Source organism: Tinamus guttatus, unplaced genomic scaffold, assembly GCF_059628265.1.
Source record: "Tinamus guttatus ecotype Peru unplaced genomic scaffold, ASM5962826v1 Tinamus_guttatus_pri_ptg000304l, whole genome shotgun sequence".
Taxonomy (NCBI): Eukaryota; Metazoa; Chordata; class Aves; order Tinamiformes; family Tinamidae; genus Tinamus; species Tinamus guttatus.
Genome location: NW_028288838.1, coordinates 81,555 through 98,862, shown reverse-complemented (window position 1 = coordinate 98,862; position 17,308 = coordinate 81,555). Strand labels below are relative to the sequence as shown.

At 38.5% G+C, this 17,308-nt stretch overlaps 1 protein-coding gene across 1 annotated transcript in view; it reads right to left on the bottom strand.

Annotated features, from left to right (window-relative positions):
• Nucleotides 1–17,308, bottom strand: part of MCC (MCC regulator of Wnt signaling pathway) — a 133,860-nt gene that overhangs the window by 57,550 nt on the left and 59,002 nt on the right. Inside the window, exon 2 of the mRNA XM_010218640.2 lies at nucleotides 3,831–3,944. Coding sequence (XP_010216942.1) covers nucleotides 3,831–3,944 — 114 coding nt within the window. The remainder of the gene's footprint in view (nucleotides 1–3,830; nucleotides 3,945–17,308) is intronic.

The window sequence follows — 17,308 nt, the reverse complement described above, 5'->3', positions numbered from 1 at the left end:
AGGCTATGCTACAGCAGGCTCTTCACAGACTGCAGTTTTGGAGATCAACTCTACCATGGTGCAATAACCAGAAATCCTGGCTTGTGCTGCTTCCAGATGGCCTGACCTACACTCTAGAAGGATAATACAGTGTGTTTTTTGGCCTACCTTAGATCACAGCAATGACAGCAAGTAGGGGAAAAAAATAAAATAAAAAAAAAAGAGGCCCAGCAGCCATAACCCCATAATCAGCTTCCCTCTCTGAGGACCCTCATTTGATTGCACTTTCATGAATTACAAATTAAAGGATCCAAATATTTAGAATCTTGTCACCATGAGTAAGAGTACCTTCTGTACAATCTGTATACACACATTCATCACACATAGCTGGATAAACACAGCCATATTATAAAATGCTCTTCTGTGTTACTATATCAAAAATGTTATTTACACAAAATCAACAACTTCCGGCTGTCAGGAGGGCAGTCTGGGGATCCATCTATTACTTGTCTTGATCCCAAGAAATTCATTTTTGACTGTTGAGGGATGCTGAGCAAGATGAAGCCTTCGCCTTATTTGGTACAGCTACAGTTACCTGTTTCTTATGTTTCCTGATAGTGCCCTCCTGTATAAAATCACATCTCTTAAATGATCTCAGGAAAAAAATCTACACAAGTATCAGCAGGAACAAGGGTAGGGGAAAAGCAGAGATATTTGTGTTCCCATCGTAGGAACAGCCAAAAAATAATAATAATAAAAACGAAAACAGCAAGCTATGGTGCTGCAACAAAAATAAGCTACCCCTGCAGGCTGGGAAAGGAGGCCCAGCGTGGGGAGCAGGGGCAGATGAGGAGGAGCACAGCCTGGCACATCCGCGCGGGCACACTTACCAGCCTGGTGTGCCTGGTGGGGCAGGCAGGCAGCCAGGCCCGCAGCCCCACACGGCTCTGCTGCCTATGGGCAACAACAGCACAGCCACGTCCCATCCACAGGAGCCCACTGCCTAGACAGGTTTTCAACCTCTCTGTTCCATCCAACCTGTCTCCTAAGTCTTTTACTACAGTTCCCCAGTTCCCCGCTGTTTTGCGGATCAATAAACCTTTCTTCCAAGCTGTCTGTCATGTCTCACAAAGTGGTAGGAAAGTCACTACCAAAATGTGAGTTATTCCAGACAAAGCTTACCAGGACAACAGAGCAGAAACAAAAGCTACTTTTATAAGTAAAGTCCAGATGCAGAAGAGAGACTTAATACTGATCTACTAGCACCTGAATTCAGTTATGCAGAACCTCAAAAATGCCTTATTTAATTTATGCCTTCTGAGCCTCTGATGCACATTAGTGAGGAAGAAACACATTAACTTGTAGAGAAAAAATGACATATGATATGATATGCATTTGGATGATCCTCTGTGGAGTGGGAGGAAAAGTTCAAGAAATGATGTTAAATGGAGCATCTACTTGAAAAAGTAATGCTGTTATAAAAAGAAGAAGAAAAAAAAGACGTGGTATTACTATAATCTGTCTCAACACTTAAACATGGCCCATATACTGAATGTTGAGCTGCGCTTGCTTAATGACTTATTGCTTCTGATGGACTGTATTTTATTTTTAAAAATCAGTCACACTCAAATGATTTTCTATCCACTTCAGATAGAAAACAGAAGAGAAGTAAAACATTAAAACTTTATATAAATTGGTCATTGTTCTTTTTTTTAAAAAAAAAAAAAAGAGAGAAAAAAACCCACGGTTGCTACAAAGATTGTAACCAGCCGCAACTATATCATTACAGAACCCTCAAGCCATTCCAGTTATCCTTCTCCTTACAGCAAGGATGAACTGCCCTAAATAACCAACACAAAATAACTACAAAGCCCAGTCAGTTCAGAAAAACCTTAAAATTGTTCTTTCCAAAGAGTCTTTCTCTCTTGCTCTCTCCAACCTGCTGCATATTCTCTTTTTGGTGGGTGTCCAGAAGCATTTATTTCAGCTTGGAGAAAAGTATTACAAAAGCATACTAAATTTCAGATATTCTGGAAAAAAAAAAAAAACAGAATCCATGTATCCACAGTACAGACAGCTTTTGTTTACAGCCAAACAGCACATGACCATATTGAGAACACTCAGTATTACAAACTTAGCACTGCACAAATGCTTGCATTTGTAACAAAGAAAAACCATCGAACAAAAACCCATCTCACGGAATACCACTAGAGCCTGTGTTCACTGGGACTAAGGGCGGATTAACAAACAACAACAACAACAACCAAACAAAAAAAGCCCTCCAAAAGTCACTGCCAACAGGTAATCACCACTGCATGGGTGCACCTGCAATGAACTACTTACAGACTGAGGCACACATCCCTCCACTCCCTCACACACGTATTTACAAATGACTAGAAATACGTATTGCCCACTAATAAAGATTTGTGGTTCACACAAGGCCTAGAAGTCTGATAAGCAACAGCAAACTTGATGTAGAAATACAAGATTATGTAGATTATTTAGGTTCAGTGGACCCATCTCCCTGTTTAATGATTGCCAAATGCACTCTCCTATCAAACTGTGCCTCAGAAAGAGCCATCTATCTCAGAGAACAATAAATTATAAAAAAAGAGATCTTGTTGTAGCTGACAAATGATTCAATATAAATATAAATATATGACTCTGAGTCATATATTTAAGGAAATAAAGAGAATAAGTATTGCATTGATGACCGGGAATATTATTTACCAGCCCGTGAAACCTAAAAAGAAAAAAAAAAATCAGCAAATGTAGGCAAGGGCCAAAATATGATTGAAGGACTGAAATAAAAGGCTTAAAACATAGGCTCCACAAACATTTCTACATTTAGCTTGAGTTCAAGTAGCCCCTGTTTTATCTAGACAATGCCCTGGTATACATACACAAGAAGATACGATTCCCCATTAAGAACATGCCAAATACTGAAAGACTCTAAACTAATGAGAAAAAGTATAATAAAAAACAGTGAATAGAAATTGAAAATAAACAATATTAGCATGTTTTAATGTCTTCTAAAAAATCTAAACTAACAATGAAACAGTTACAATTGCCTGATAATTTCAGATGGGATGCTTTACTGCACAAAATGCTTTGACCGGTTCCAAGTGTAAATGACCGAAAAGAAATATTCTTTGATTCGCTCCGTCATTGGACATTCCTTACTCTTTCTGATTAATTCCATTAAATTCAAGTATATGTTTTGAATGAGCTTTGGTTTGGAATCAGTTTTGAATGGCACTTATAAAAGGTATTTGCCAGAATGATGGTGTCCAAAAACAAAGGTTTTGTTCATAGAAGAAATAAAGACAAAGAATACTTTTGAAAGGACTTTTTGTTTAAGAGTTGAGAAAGTATTATTGTTCAGACCTCACTCTTACTTAACCCTCAACTTTCCACTGAGAGTGTTTTCCTAACAGATGTATAGAAAATAGGCTTAATAAAAGCATAAATGAGCACAACCACTCCTCACATACCACCAAAGCATGGGCAAGAGACAGCATTTTGTTTAATCACTGTTAATTCACACTGTATTTGAATATGATCCACAAGCTAAAGACTCTGTGGTCTAAGCCAGTAAGAATATTCTGTAACTTTTTTTGTTAGTGAACGATTGCTTATGTTGACTTGAAAATAAAACTTAAAGATTTCTTTTTTCTTTTTGAATGATGCCATCAACACACAAAACTTAACTTGCTGCAAGTATATTTCTTACAAGGTCTTAAAATCTTCTTTCATTCCTGGCTAAGTCACGGTTCATCCCCATCCCTCTCCGAATAACAAGGGCAAGAGAAAACTAAGAAGCATTTTCAGAATCTTAAATTACTGCTCACCTGTGCTTTTGCCAACTTCTTTTCCAAGAGGTCACGCTCTCTTTCTGTTTGTTGGAGACGTTTATTAAGCTCCACTATGTCTCCCTTTAATGATGCCAGGGCTGCTAAATGGAGCTACAAAACAAAAAAGGAAGGAAAAAACAAATTAACCAATTTCTGTACCATGTGTGTCGAAGTAATATTTGCAGGGAGAAACTATATTGTAGAGCAGTTACAGTATTGGTGATTTTCTTAGAGTATTTATATTACCAAAGAGTCTAAAAGTATATGACTGAATTAGGTCTTTAGCCCACACAAACTTCTTTCAGAAAAAAAAAAAAAAAAGGAAAAAAAATAAGGATACATACAGTGCAAAGTGTAATGCAGTTGGAAATGTATGCATTATATCTAACATTGGTTTAATGGGGAGTAGCTTAAGCCTTGTTATTATACAACTTGACATTAAATGTTGACTCACATTTGCATTACAAAAGAAAAGTATGTCACAGTATCTTACAAAAGCCAAGTATATGCCTTCACACATAAAGAGGTTCTCAGCTGGGAGCAAGGAATAACTCCATTCATAAAATTTAATTTTACTACACTTCAAGCTACTACTTTGCACTTGTTATTTTTCTGAGTCTCTTGTCAGTGGGTTTCAAAGATTCTAATTTACTAAAGCTGCACATGAAATCCTTCAAATGTTTTTCTTTCTGTAACAGTTTACTTGGATGAAAGATGCATTCTGCACTTAGCAGATAACTTGTGGAAGTATGAATCAGACAGGACAACTAACGTAATCTACAATTCTTACTTTTTTAAAAAAACTAACACTTAAAAGCTCATTCACACTCTCTTGTTCTCCTGAATTCACTGTTTCACTGTTCACATTCACTGTTACACCAAATATGGGTTAGAATTTGATATTCCGTAGTAATGGCTACAACTCACTAGTCCAGAGGGAAGAAACAGCTAGTAATACAGAAGTCTTTCTTTGTAGTAATACAGAAATGATTCCAAGTTATATTGGATGAGAAAACAAAAATGACCTTTCACATTGGACTGAGTAACAAGGCAAAACTGGCTCTGCTGCCAAGACTCAGACAGAAACACAACCCCTCTTTCTAGTCTTCCAGCCAGACTACTTCAGTTTTTCACGTGGGCTGACGTTTTATTGGGTGGGTCTCTTTTAAGTTATTTTTATTGTTTCAATTCCAGCCTATTTGCTAATGAGTCCAATTTTGATATCAGTACTGGAATAGCTTACAATACTAGAAGCCAACAAAACCATAGGTGTTCCCATGTACCAACATATGAAAGCAGCTGCAGTACAGCAAAGAGACTAGCTTATCTGGCAAAAATTCCTTCATATATACTATTCCAACTGCGATAGGAAAAGCCAATTCTGGTTTCGAGACAGAAACAGGAATTATGTGAAGATTTTAGATGCGATTCTGTAGTTTTAATACCAGTATAACCAGCTACGCTAGAGGCCTCATTTCTCAACTCAGATTAAATTATTTTTATTACATCAGCCATGAAAGAAGTCATACACCCAGAGTTATTCATTTCAGTGTAAATCTCTAGATATGTATTTTTATGTTGCAGTAATACTAGGAATCTCAACTCAGTCTCATTTTTTCAAGTGGAAAACTAGTAATTCAGGTCTGCTTCTTTCAAATGTGTGTGCTGAAATTGCTTAATAGATCCAGACATTCCTTGAATCTGGAATTATTCTTGGCAGTTCAAATAAATTTTTCCAACCACAGGAAAATACACACTACTTTTACAGTATGCACAAACAAGAAACAGACTAATTTTACCAATCTGTTCATACATGACAACCCCTCCTTAGGGAAGCTGGTGAATTTATAAGCCCCTGCTCACTTTGTTCCTGTTGCAGAGGGGAAGTGTCACAATGAACCTCACTTGCTTGCCTATCAGATCTTACTTCCTTCACCATAGCCTTCAAACTAGATCAAAAAATGGCTACAGTTCTTTAAATTGAACAAGCCCATGCTACACAGCGAAGTATCTTCCTCTTTTGTACATGAAATGATCACCAGCTGTGGATTTAATTAAATACCAGACAAATAATGTTCATGGACATGGAGATGTAGCATAAAAGGACACCGTTAATTTAAAAATCTAATTGAAGAACAACTTGTTCTCTGGACAGGGAAACTAATGAGGCTGACTTCCTATGCATTTGTGTCTTTGTCCCTTTCCCATACTACAGCTGCCAGAGCTTGCCCCCAGCACACCCCAATCGAGCTACAAAACTGCATTAACTGTGTCCAGTTTTGCTGCTGCCTGGACGGGTGGCTCCTGACGAGGAGGGTAGCTAGCAGGTGAGTTACAGCAGTCTCTCTTTTAATATACTTCTCCAAGCAAACAAAGAGTTTATATTATTAGAAACAAAGTTTGTTAGATGTTTTATCAACCAAAATGATCGTTACTTTCATAGCTTCATTCCAGCTCACTTCAAGAGTACTATTAAAACAACAGAAAAAAATTGGAAAAGAGGAGTCTGACAAGGTAACACAATACCTATGAAAAGTAATTAAATGGCAGACTAAACAACACAAACATATCATACACAGAAGAGGGTTGGCTGGGATAATCTGTGATTTCACACGTTTTCCCAGCATACCAAGCAATAGGCAGGTAATACACAAGCAGAGTCTCTAGATATTACTGCAATAAAAAAAAAAAGCACAGTTAACACAGCTAGTGTAAGTGTAATCTTGGCAGTACCAAGGTCTCCTCCTTCAGAAAAAATAGTTACAAAATATTGTGGCACCCTTTGTTATGCTGTAAAAGTTCTCACAGACCATGTTTCCCTGTCACATGGGAGAGTGGGAACTGGGGCAGAAATCTCTGGATATTGCTCTAACACAAATAAACAAACATCAGAGCACTAGTCAACAAAAACGTCACCCCAGAAAAAAAATGGGAGTTTAAATTTAATAATTTGACTTATTAAACACAAAAAGAATCAATCTAAGGTTTCTCAAGCAGAAAGCAATAAGTAAGACGTTCCTGTAATTCTGCAGTACTAAGCATTACATGATACGAGAACTGAGCGAAGGGAAGAGATGGAGGTAGCCATATGGCAAACAGCTTCTTTTCCTTAGCAAACACTGAGAGACAATGCAAAGTTCCTGCCCCCAGCATTCACATCATGCATCCGTAGTTCAAGGCGGGCTGCCTCTTAATGGCACACGATTAGAGAACAAATTAAAAGCACAGTAGTTTGCAACAATCAAGCCAGATACCACGAGGATTTCCCCATGTGTCATGCCCTATCCCGAGCCCTCCAGCAATAGCTGCGAAGGAGCACTACACGAGCACAAGCCAAAACACCCGCCTCACAAACCGTGCATTGCTCATAAACTACATATTGATCTCATGCAGCAACTACTGAATTCTCACATTCCACCTAAAGAACAGTACATGATGCTGACCATTACATACCAACAGACCAGTGAATGAAGAGGACTCAGCCAAACCTCCTTACTCATCTATCAACATTCAAGGAAATTACAATTCTTCCATTAGGGGCATAGGATTAATACAAATATATCACCTATCTGCATCTGAAGCTATAGTTTCTATGAAATTCACCGCAAGGGCAACAGCAAGTTGCCTACATACATCGCACATGCTGCACCTGACACTATCCTGCCAGTTCCCTTACTGAAATCATCATTAACAATCTCTGCACAGAACACAGTCTTTAAAACGCAAACCATCACAGAGCTAAGTTTTGGAAGATAAACAAATTCAAAAAAAACCTAGCACAATCTTAGGAAAAGCAAACTTCTGACCCCTCTTCCAGCCTCCTTTGTGACCTTCAAGTCTTTGCCTTACTCCTCCCAACACCACCTTCTTCTACATTATCTCAGAGTTAGGCAAACAGGATTTAATGATGCATTGTTTGCACAAAGCATTGAGCAACGCTTTTGGTGCTGGGCTTTGTGAAATATTCTATGTGAGAACAACTAGAACCAATGTTTGCTGGCAGTCAGGTTTCTCAAGATTTTTAGGGAAAACAGAAATACAGAAGCAGACAGGATAGCCATGTGAGCCACCTGACAAGGCAGTAGGAAGCCAGAGACATGCCTCTAGCACATATTGTTACAAGTGTTTTGATGCCATGAACAAAGTTAAGAGAAGGATCTAAAGAGCAATGAAGGAGGACACTGGAAAAATCGTAGGTTAAGGTAAAAAGCATTGCAAAACATATTACTATACACAGCATTGTTCCTGACAGTAATTGCCGTCATTCTGATCATTGAATTTAATCCGAACTTCTCCTCAACCTGGAACCAGCCAAATGAAATCATATAATTAAAACCAGTTGCACTCACAAAATCATAGAATCATTAAGGCTGGAAGGGACCAACATATATGCTATGCTATTTCAACAGAGCAATTACAAAAGGGACCTATGTGTATCCTTCCCTCTGAGAGATTAAAGAACTCATCTTTTTTTGTCCATCTCCTTTCGAGCTTCCCCAGCTACGGTATTGCAGCTCAGGAATAGGTGCTCAGAAATGTAATCTCAAAATCACAGTAAGAAGCATCAAACCACAGTAATAATATATTAACCTTTACATCAATGCAAAAAAAAAAAAAAAAAAAAAAAAAGCTAAACACCAAGTGACTGATTTGTTCTACTCATTTACTCTTCCATTTCCTCTAGCACCATGTTTTACCTGGTTTAGTACAAATACACCACAATTATTTTTGGGTGTGTGTGTGTGTGTGTGTGTGACCAACTACTACCAGTCTTAGTGACAGGCCGCATAAGCAAACACACCTGATCAAATGTTCAAAAGCTCACCTCATCTCTGAAAACATAACCTTTTTTTTTGTTGTTATCCAATGACATTATGTTGGATTTGAAAACCCAAGAATGTCTATTTTAAAAAAATGCATTTTCTGACATCCTTCTTATTCCTCAAGCTGAGACAAAGCCATACCACAAACAAGGAAATAAAAAGATCAATAACATAAGTTTATAATGAAAAACATATTTTACGATGAGGGGAGGTGGAAAAAAAAAAGAAAGAAAAAAAATCAAGCCTTCTCTGGAGTTTGAATTCAGGAATTTCAGTATTTAGGAAGGCTATTGTGCTGTACATTGCTAATTTCCATTAATGGCAATGGCAAACAATGACTGTGTTAGTCCACTAAAGACTTAGGTATGGCTGGCACTCACCTGGCACCTTTCAGTACTGAAAGACCTGTCACACATGGGGCACGTATTCTTAAAGACTTTCAGAATAAGGGTACAAGAGAACAAAATATATTAAAGAAAGATTCATACGGCTAGGACACATCTCAAAGAATTTTGAAGACGTAGGGAAAGCCTAAATAGCTTTCATATGAAATGAGTCAGGATATGTGACTGATGTTGCAGACATTTGCTATATAAGAAATTTCTAGGGATTGATCAAGTTCCCATTTTATCAGGAACACAAATGCCGACAGCACTACTTTAAATAACTCAAGGTGTTGACTTGCAAGTGATCGATAGAAAAACGTACAGTTACTCTCAATTGTTTATTTTTCTTTTCAGGTCCACCTTTTTTATGCCTCTCTTTTTTGCCCATACTCTGAGGTGCATTTTTATGATACAACTGACAAAATAAATGCAATCAAAGTCCAGTTCTTTAAATGGTCTGGCAGGAGGGAATGGAAAAAAAACAACAACCATCTCCCAGAAGAAGCGACAGGACGGCTTGATATTCCCTAGACCATCTCAGTTGTATGATCTGTAGAGCATAATTCTGAAATGCTACAGGCAACTGTCCCTTCACTAATTACCTATAGCAATGTAAAACTGACTAAAAAAACAACTAATTGTTGGTTGTGCCTACAAACATGCCCTAAAACTATATATTTGAAACAACTGTTAAGTGCTAATATAAAAAGCTATCTTTTTAAAAATAACATAAAAAATGGACATTTTGCAACTACCTGCCAAAGTAAATAGCACATATAGGGCATTAGACAGTTACTTCATATGTTTGTACAGGATTATACAAATGCTGTGCCAAAACAAACAAAGAAGGAACCACCCAAATTCTAGCAAATCAAGGAACATGTGTTTATTAGACACACTTTTTTAATTCGAAAAATCTGCAGGTATGTTCAGTCTGCTTATTATTTATGAACAATTTTAAAAGAACTATTTTTACCTGGAAATTAACAATTTATATACTTCATGCACAAATGACAATTTCCAACTAGTTCTTAAAAAAAAAAAAAAAAAACCTAAGCAATATCAACTCCTGCCTTAATCACGGTGAAGTGTTTGGTAACATGCAGCACTTGCTTTAAAATACACTACCATGCTGCTCAAAAATTTCAAGCAACAGAGAAATCCAACGTTACTACTGACATTACTGAGAATAAGATCTGTTTTAGAACAGCGTAAAATGAATAATAATAATAAAAAAAACAGACACAGTCATGGAAAAAATCTTCCTTTGAAAAATCAGATTGACAATTGACAGCTGATGAAAGGCGCACAGTGTTGATCTGTACTTAACGAGTCCGCCTGAGGACAAGACTAATGCTTAGGCCAGATCTGAGTACAGGGCTTTAGGACTATTTCTATTGTAACAGATGCTCATACCTTCGTGGGAAAGAAAGTTTTAGCCAGCACGTGAAGAAAAGCCTAAAACATCACCTGAAAGTAACCAAGACAGAAATGTCTGAATCTGAAGATAGCATGAAGCAACTGTACTTGGCAGTGTTAACCCTTCTGAGATTCCACACAGCACTGCTTGCCCCACGCAAGACCAGCCACACCAACACCCTCCTGGCCTGGCTCTTGCACTGCTCAGCCTTGCTCATGCCCTCCACAGGAGTAGGGAGCAAGGTAAGAATCGTAAGGGGGATGGAAATGGAGGGTTGGGGGTGATCACGCTAGCAAAAAATACTGTCTTCATTTCACTGTGATCTCAACACTTGCAGTCTGCAGCTGCAGGATAGTCTCTCTATAATTCAAAACTTAAAAGGGCTTAAAAAAAAAAAACAAAACCAAAACTTAAAAAGCACTGTTATGAGATGGGGAGGGCTTCATACGTCTACACTATTAGCTAAACAGCATTTGATCAATTTATTTAGCATTTAACATGTTCACCCTCCATGCAGTTAAGGACAGGGGAGAATTCTCCATGCAACTTAGCAAAGACAAATTTCTTGGGATTACTCCTTTGGATTGATGGAAAGAGGAAACAGACCTGCTTCTTTCTAACTTCCCATCCTGCCCAAAACAACTGAAAAAAATGAAGGGAGAAGGGAACGAGATTCATTGCAGCTCCTTACACCTAGTACTTCTTGGGATGTCAAAACCTTTTTCTCTGGTCTCTTGCAGTTTGCAAGGACCAGTTCTGGGTCAGGCAGACCACTCTCCTTAGGAAAGAAAGGAGCAGAAAACTGCTTTTTGCATTAAGGTGATCCGCATCCTACTGCTGGATACAGCAACTGTCACAGGCAGACTATATTTTTTAAATAGTCCCTCTGTTTATCCTTCACATTAACTTGCTCTTTTACCTCAAGATTCTGACTAAGAACAATCGATGTCTTTCAAAACAGAGACTACCACTCAAGCGAAAGACACTCAAAAATTGGAGCCAAAAAAATAAAAGTGTGCATTGAACTGGAGTCGAGAAATGGACCTCTCCAACAGGAAATTAATTCTGATTCCCAAAGACTAGACTACGGACTTGCAACAAAGCTGTGTTTACCATGACATAAGGATCTTTGTCTCCAAAATGATCATGTAGGCATGATCTGCTGTCACTGTAAAGTTAGAGACACAAAATATATCATGCCAGGTGAAATCTGCTTCTGGCATAAGCCCAAAGTTTGATGCTTCAGAACGAAAAGAGAGAGACATCCCACAACAAAACAAAAACCCAAACAGCTAACCCCCTCTCCCATGCACACTCGCCCAAGTATTCAAAATTGTTAGTAGGACACCCTTCTGATTCGTGATGAGTTTTTGCCCTCAAGTGCTTTGTAGCTTCCAAAGCTGCAACTCCATAGCGGTTCTTCCTAAGCAGAGCTAAACAATTTTAGAGTCTCCAGTTGCAACAGCAAAATCCCCTGAGCAAACATGCAAGCAATCTACATTCAGTTCATTTCTTTTTCTTCACTATTCTCATTATGAACTGCATCGCTAAACAGTCCATATTCCCACTCCGTTTACCTCTGTCAAGCCACCGGCAGGTCTCCCTTTCCAGCAGTGGGGACAGCAATTACACTCAGCACTGCCTGCACCAGGAGCTCAGGTCCCACTTGCCTGTTCTCCAGAGTGAGAGGTGTGTTTTTTAGAATGTATGTTAAAGATCAACTATAGGCAACATTCAACTTACATAAGGTTTACCAGGTATCATCCACTGCTACAGGCTCTCCTGGCAGGAAATGTCTAACTTGTTAGTGCTGCATTCCCAGGTCAATGTCTCACTATTACAGTCAATTCTCAGCCCAAGTGCCTATCCCTCTACATCAGTCATGTTATTTTAGGCAGATCTCAGTTGTTTTGTCTGGCAATCTCTAACAAACAGCTCATTCAAACCTGGATGAGCAATTTCCGCAAGGGGAGTTTACCTCTTCAAATTTGTTTAATGCAAATCCCTGGATAGGAAAGCTACCTGTGCTAAAATCTTAGCTCCTGCAGGAAGCTTCTATAATTTCTCTCTAGTCACATCTGATAGACCTTTGTAAAAAGTTGTTATATTTATGTGTAAACATCATTCAACACCTTTCAGCATCAGGCTTCCCAAGTCTCGCATCTGTCATTGTATGCTCTTCCTTATTACCCAGTGAATACATGAGGAAAAAGCTGACTTATTTTATCCAGAGATTTACAGTTAGATGGAAAATTACAGGAGAGTTCATGTTGCTTCTGCTGAATTTTACACCTACTGTGCTGGAACAAATTGGACAGATAATTATCAGAGTTGAACTATACAGCACTGATAAACATCTACGATGATTTAGCTTGAGAAATGAGTTTGTTAGAAAGAAGAGGTTCAAAATATGCATTACTGCAGTATTATTAGAGAAGTTTTCTTGTAACAACAAAAAGGGCACTGCTCAGCTGTTTTTAGTATGTCAGTAATTAGCATTATCTTTTCCATTTACAGAAATAATTATCTTTAATTCTAGACAACAGCATGTTAAATATAATAATGAAAAATATCAAGTACAAACTCTCAAGTATATGCTAACAAACTTTTCTCCCTATCAAGACAGGCTGTCGATTGGTCAATCCAAGTTTTTACATTCTGCATTATAACCCATGCGAAATTAATTTCTCATTGAAGTATTCCCCTTAAAACCTCTTCTGTGAAAAAAACAGATGAAAGATTACATTTGTGAAAAACAGATCGCAGCAGCAGGTGAAAAAATGAGAAACAGAAAATGCCTTCCAACACCTAGTCTTCTAACAACTGCATGCACAAATCTGCTGCTAACTATCAGAAAATCCTATGCAAAATTTCCGCATGATGTCCCCAGACTTCTTTCCTGCCTCAACTGCTTTCAGAAAGAAGCCAGGAATTGTAGGAAATACAGCTGTATCAACATATTTTAATTTTTCTGTAATGTTTAGAATTTAAGCATTGGAACCTCCTCTGTACAAACAACTGAAGAGGTCAAAAACAGTAATAAAGGTTTAGGATGAACTGCAGTAGCATGGCCAAGCTGCACAGAGATTATAGCTTGCACACTTTGATGTTTATTGAATAGGAATTCTCAAACAGCTTTTTGCATTTCAGTAACACCTGCATATATTATCTTTCATTGCGTAGTACATTTTCTTTCACTCGGTACAGGACTAATAATCCAACATGATATACTGTGGACGATACCAAACTGGGAGGAGTGGCCACCACTCTCGAGGGCTGTGCTGCCATTCAGAGAGACCTGGACAGGTTGGAGAGTTGGGCAGAGAGGAACTTCAGGAGGTTCAGCAAGGACAAGTGCAGGGTCCACTGGACCAGGCACCAGGACAGATCAGGGTTTGACCTGCTGGAAAGCAGCTCCGCAGAGAGGGATCTGGGAGTCCTGGTTGACAAGTTAACCATGAGGCAGCAGTGTGACCTTGTGGCCAAGCAGGCCCACGGGATCCTGCCCTGCATCAGGAGGAGCGTTGCCAGCAGGTGGAGGGAGGGGATCCTGCCCCTCTGCTCAGCTCTGGTGAGGCCGCACCTGGAGTATTGGGTGCAGTTCTGGGCTCCCCAGTGCAAGAGGGACATGGAGACCCTGCTAGAGAGGGTCCAACGTAGAGTGACAAAGACAATTAAGGGCCTGGACCATCTATTGTATGAGGAATGACTAAGTAAGCTGGGCCTGTTTAACCTGGAGAAGAGAAAAGAAGGCATGGCATCTTGTTCAAGTGGTCTAATGTTTTCTTTGCCACTTTTGAGGGGAATGCTTCTCCAAGTCTAAACATAAGCTGCTGTAAAATTTGCAGAGTCAAATCCATACAACATGACAAACTCATGCAAGAACTTCTGAGCGAACTACTAAGAGGGATTTATAAAGATAGCATCCCAAGTCACTCAGAGGTACAATTAACCAGTACTTAAAAAGCAAACCTAAAGCTAATCAAGATTAAGTGCCACTTACAAAAGTAATGGGTAGTGCTTTTGAGTGGAGATCACAGTGCTTTCTGCACAAGCCATGAGTGGGAATTTTCTCTTGTAATGTTTACAATGTTTAATCTATTTCTGATTACTGCTTCAACAGGAGCAACATGCTTTTTGTCCTTTTGTATTGTAAATTCAGATGTAGGGATGCTATAGATAAGTTACAGTTCTTCAAGTGAGGATATATATATATATATATTTTTTTTCCTTTTTACAGTAAAAAAGCACCCCATGTTCATCATGGAAAAGAAGATGAACGCTTTTTAAATATCAAGTTTCTACAACAGAAAATTTACCTTCTCTACTCCAGACTAACACATATTTTTTCTAGGCATTTTCTGTGACCGCTTCCCTGCAATTTCTCAGAAAAAGAACAGAAGTTAAGAATTAAATGTTTTGGAGTGTCCAGTGGACAATTAATCTTCACTACTTTATCATAATCTAATTGTGGAATTTGTCTGAATCTCAACATTTAAAAAATTAAATTACAGAGGCTCATAATTAGAAAAGTTCAAAGTGTCAGTAAAACAAATAATCAAAGCAAAAACTGCTCTAATACTTTGTGTGTTATATGCACACTATTTGCGTTATATTGTCTCTGCTAGGACCGAGACAGGTTCATTCCTTACCTTGGACTCTGAAAGCCAAATTTGGCTCTGTATTTCATCCATGTAATCCTATTAAATAAACAAGAGTTGCATAAATGTAAATGCATCTAGATCACGGACACAAAGAAAGGGGTGAAAACTGCAGGACGTTTTCATTCTCTCCTTGAGTGTAATATTGTTTTAAATCATCAAATAATAATGCAAAACCTTAATTCTCTAAGGAAGTCAGGACAGGAAGGGAAATTGCTTCTTAAGTATTTAATAAAATACTTTTTTTATGTTTATATTAACACATGCACAAATATAAAAGAAAACTAGGGGTCATGACAAGTCAAATTTATAATTTAAAGTCATTGCACTTATCATAAACATCCCACTTAACACTTCAAAATGTCTGTATCCTTCTTACGACCTCTTTCACTAAACATACAGCAAAAAAGACTCGCTGTGAACATGGTTTTTAAATAGTTTTCCAGCAATCACTGGCACAGCTATATATCTACATAATGTTCAGGAAATATATCTTGTACTCTCTGCGGCACACATAGGAACATTAATCTTCAGATGAACACAATGCAGTACTCCCTTATCTGTTTAAAGTAGGGCAAACATTTTACTCATGTTAATTGTCCTGACAGAAGGGGATCAACACTGCATTAATCCATTTAACACATGGCTTATTTTTCACCTCTGCCCGCTATGTAGACCCAAATGCTTGCTGATACCAAAGCTAAACCTATTCCATGTATGATTCTTCACAGAGTGTTCCTCATTTCTACAGCATTCCCATTTGCTTATTCATTAGTTTATGGCCTATTACTCAAATAAAACCTACTTTCTGGTTTCATCCCTTGTTTCATCATTTCTGCACTGTGATACTTCAAAATTAATGTGGAGAATTATAGTGCTGTATTATTTTAATTTACAGTATCAACATACCTTCTGTATGCTCTAAAATCTTTATTTAACAATAACATTAGCTTTAAAAAATTTCTAGTAGTGAAGTATTACCCACTCCAATCTAAGCAGAGAGACATCAGCCAAAAAAGGACCCCATTTTTCCCCTTTTAAAGCACTTCAAGTAGCATATTAAGAAGCTTTGTATCACGCCACACCACAGGCTGACAAGCACAGTATCCTGTTTCTGAGAGTGTTCAATAACAGAAGTGGAAGAAAAAGTGCGAGAACAGGGCGCACATTTGCAATACATCCCTGGTTAGGCTTCCCATGTTCTGCAACTCAAGGACAACTGTTTCCCTACTGACCTTTTCTTTATCATTCATAAATTTACAATGTTCTCTCAAAATACCTACTCCTTCCTCCCCCTTATCTCAGGCTGAAAGGCCCTAATCTATTTACAAGCTCCTCGTTCAGAAGGCACTCCTTCCCTTTTGCTTTTCTTTGGAGTATCCTAGCTTCGCAGCTTTAGTATTAGTGCTTGATATATATTACAGCCCTGTGGGACTGTGCTTTCGTGTGCAGCAGACAGGGCTAGCCATTCTTTTCTGTTGGCAAGATAAAGCTAAGGATATATTTTATATCACTGGCATCTGTCATATGAACATTAGGTCAATCCAGCCCATGTATAAGCAGTCCCTCTAGTCTCAAGTATCTCTCCAGGGCATATTCCACAGTTCTCTGTGCTGAGAAGTTCTGAGGTTTTTATTTTACTCAGCTGGCTCTATCAATAGCAGGAAAAAGTCTTTGTCTTTAGTAGAATACAATGGGAAGTGCATTAGCAGTTTCCTCTCCATAGAGAGGGAAGGCTCCAGCTAAGCTAAAGCACTGCCTGGGCTTTAACCCAGGGCTTCCTGGCCACAGAAGCAAGCAGCTACTCAGTCTGTAGGCAGGCACGTGGTTTGGTATGTGAATATTGATAGCATCTATTGATACATGTAAGTAGGAACACAATGCATATCTAAGTACATGACAGGTGTAGAAAGAGAGGTAAGTCAACTTCTAGGTAAAACAGCAGCTGTTTCCCATCAGCTCTGTGGCCCCTCCAAGGAGAAAACTAAACCCTCCCTAACCCTTCCCGCTCCCACTGCTGCTACATGCAGAGGCAGGTTATTCACCTAATTGGAAGGAACTATCAATATGGACTCAATTTGCAGGCCCATTTTGCCCATTTTTTTTGCCCATTTTGGCTGCAGTACTCAGTACACACCAAGGAGGAGCACACTGCAATCCCTGATACCTTGCCCATACTCTCACA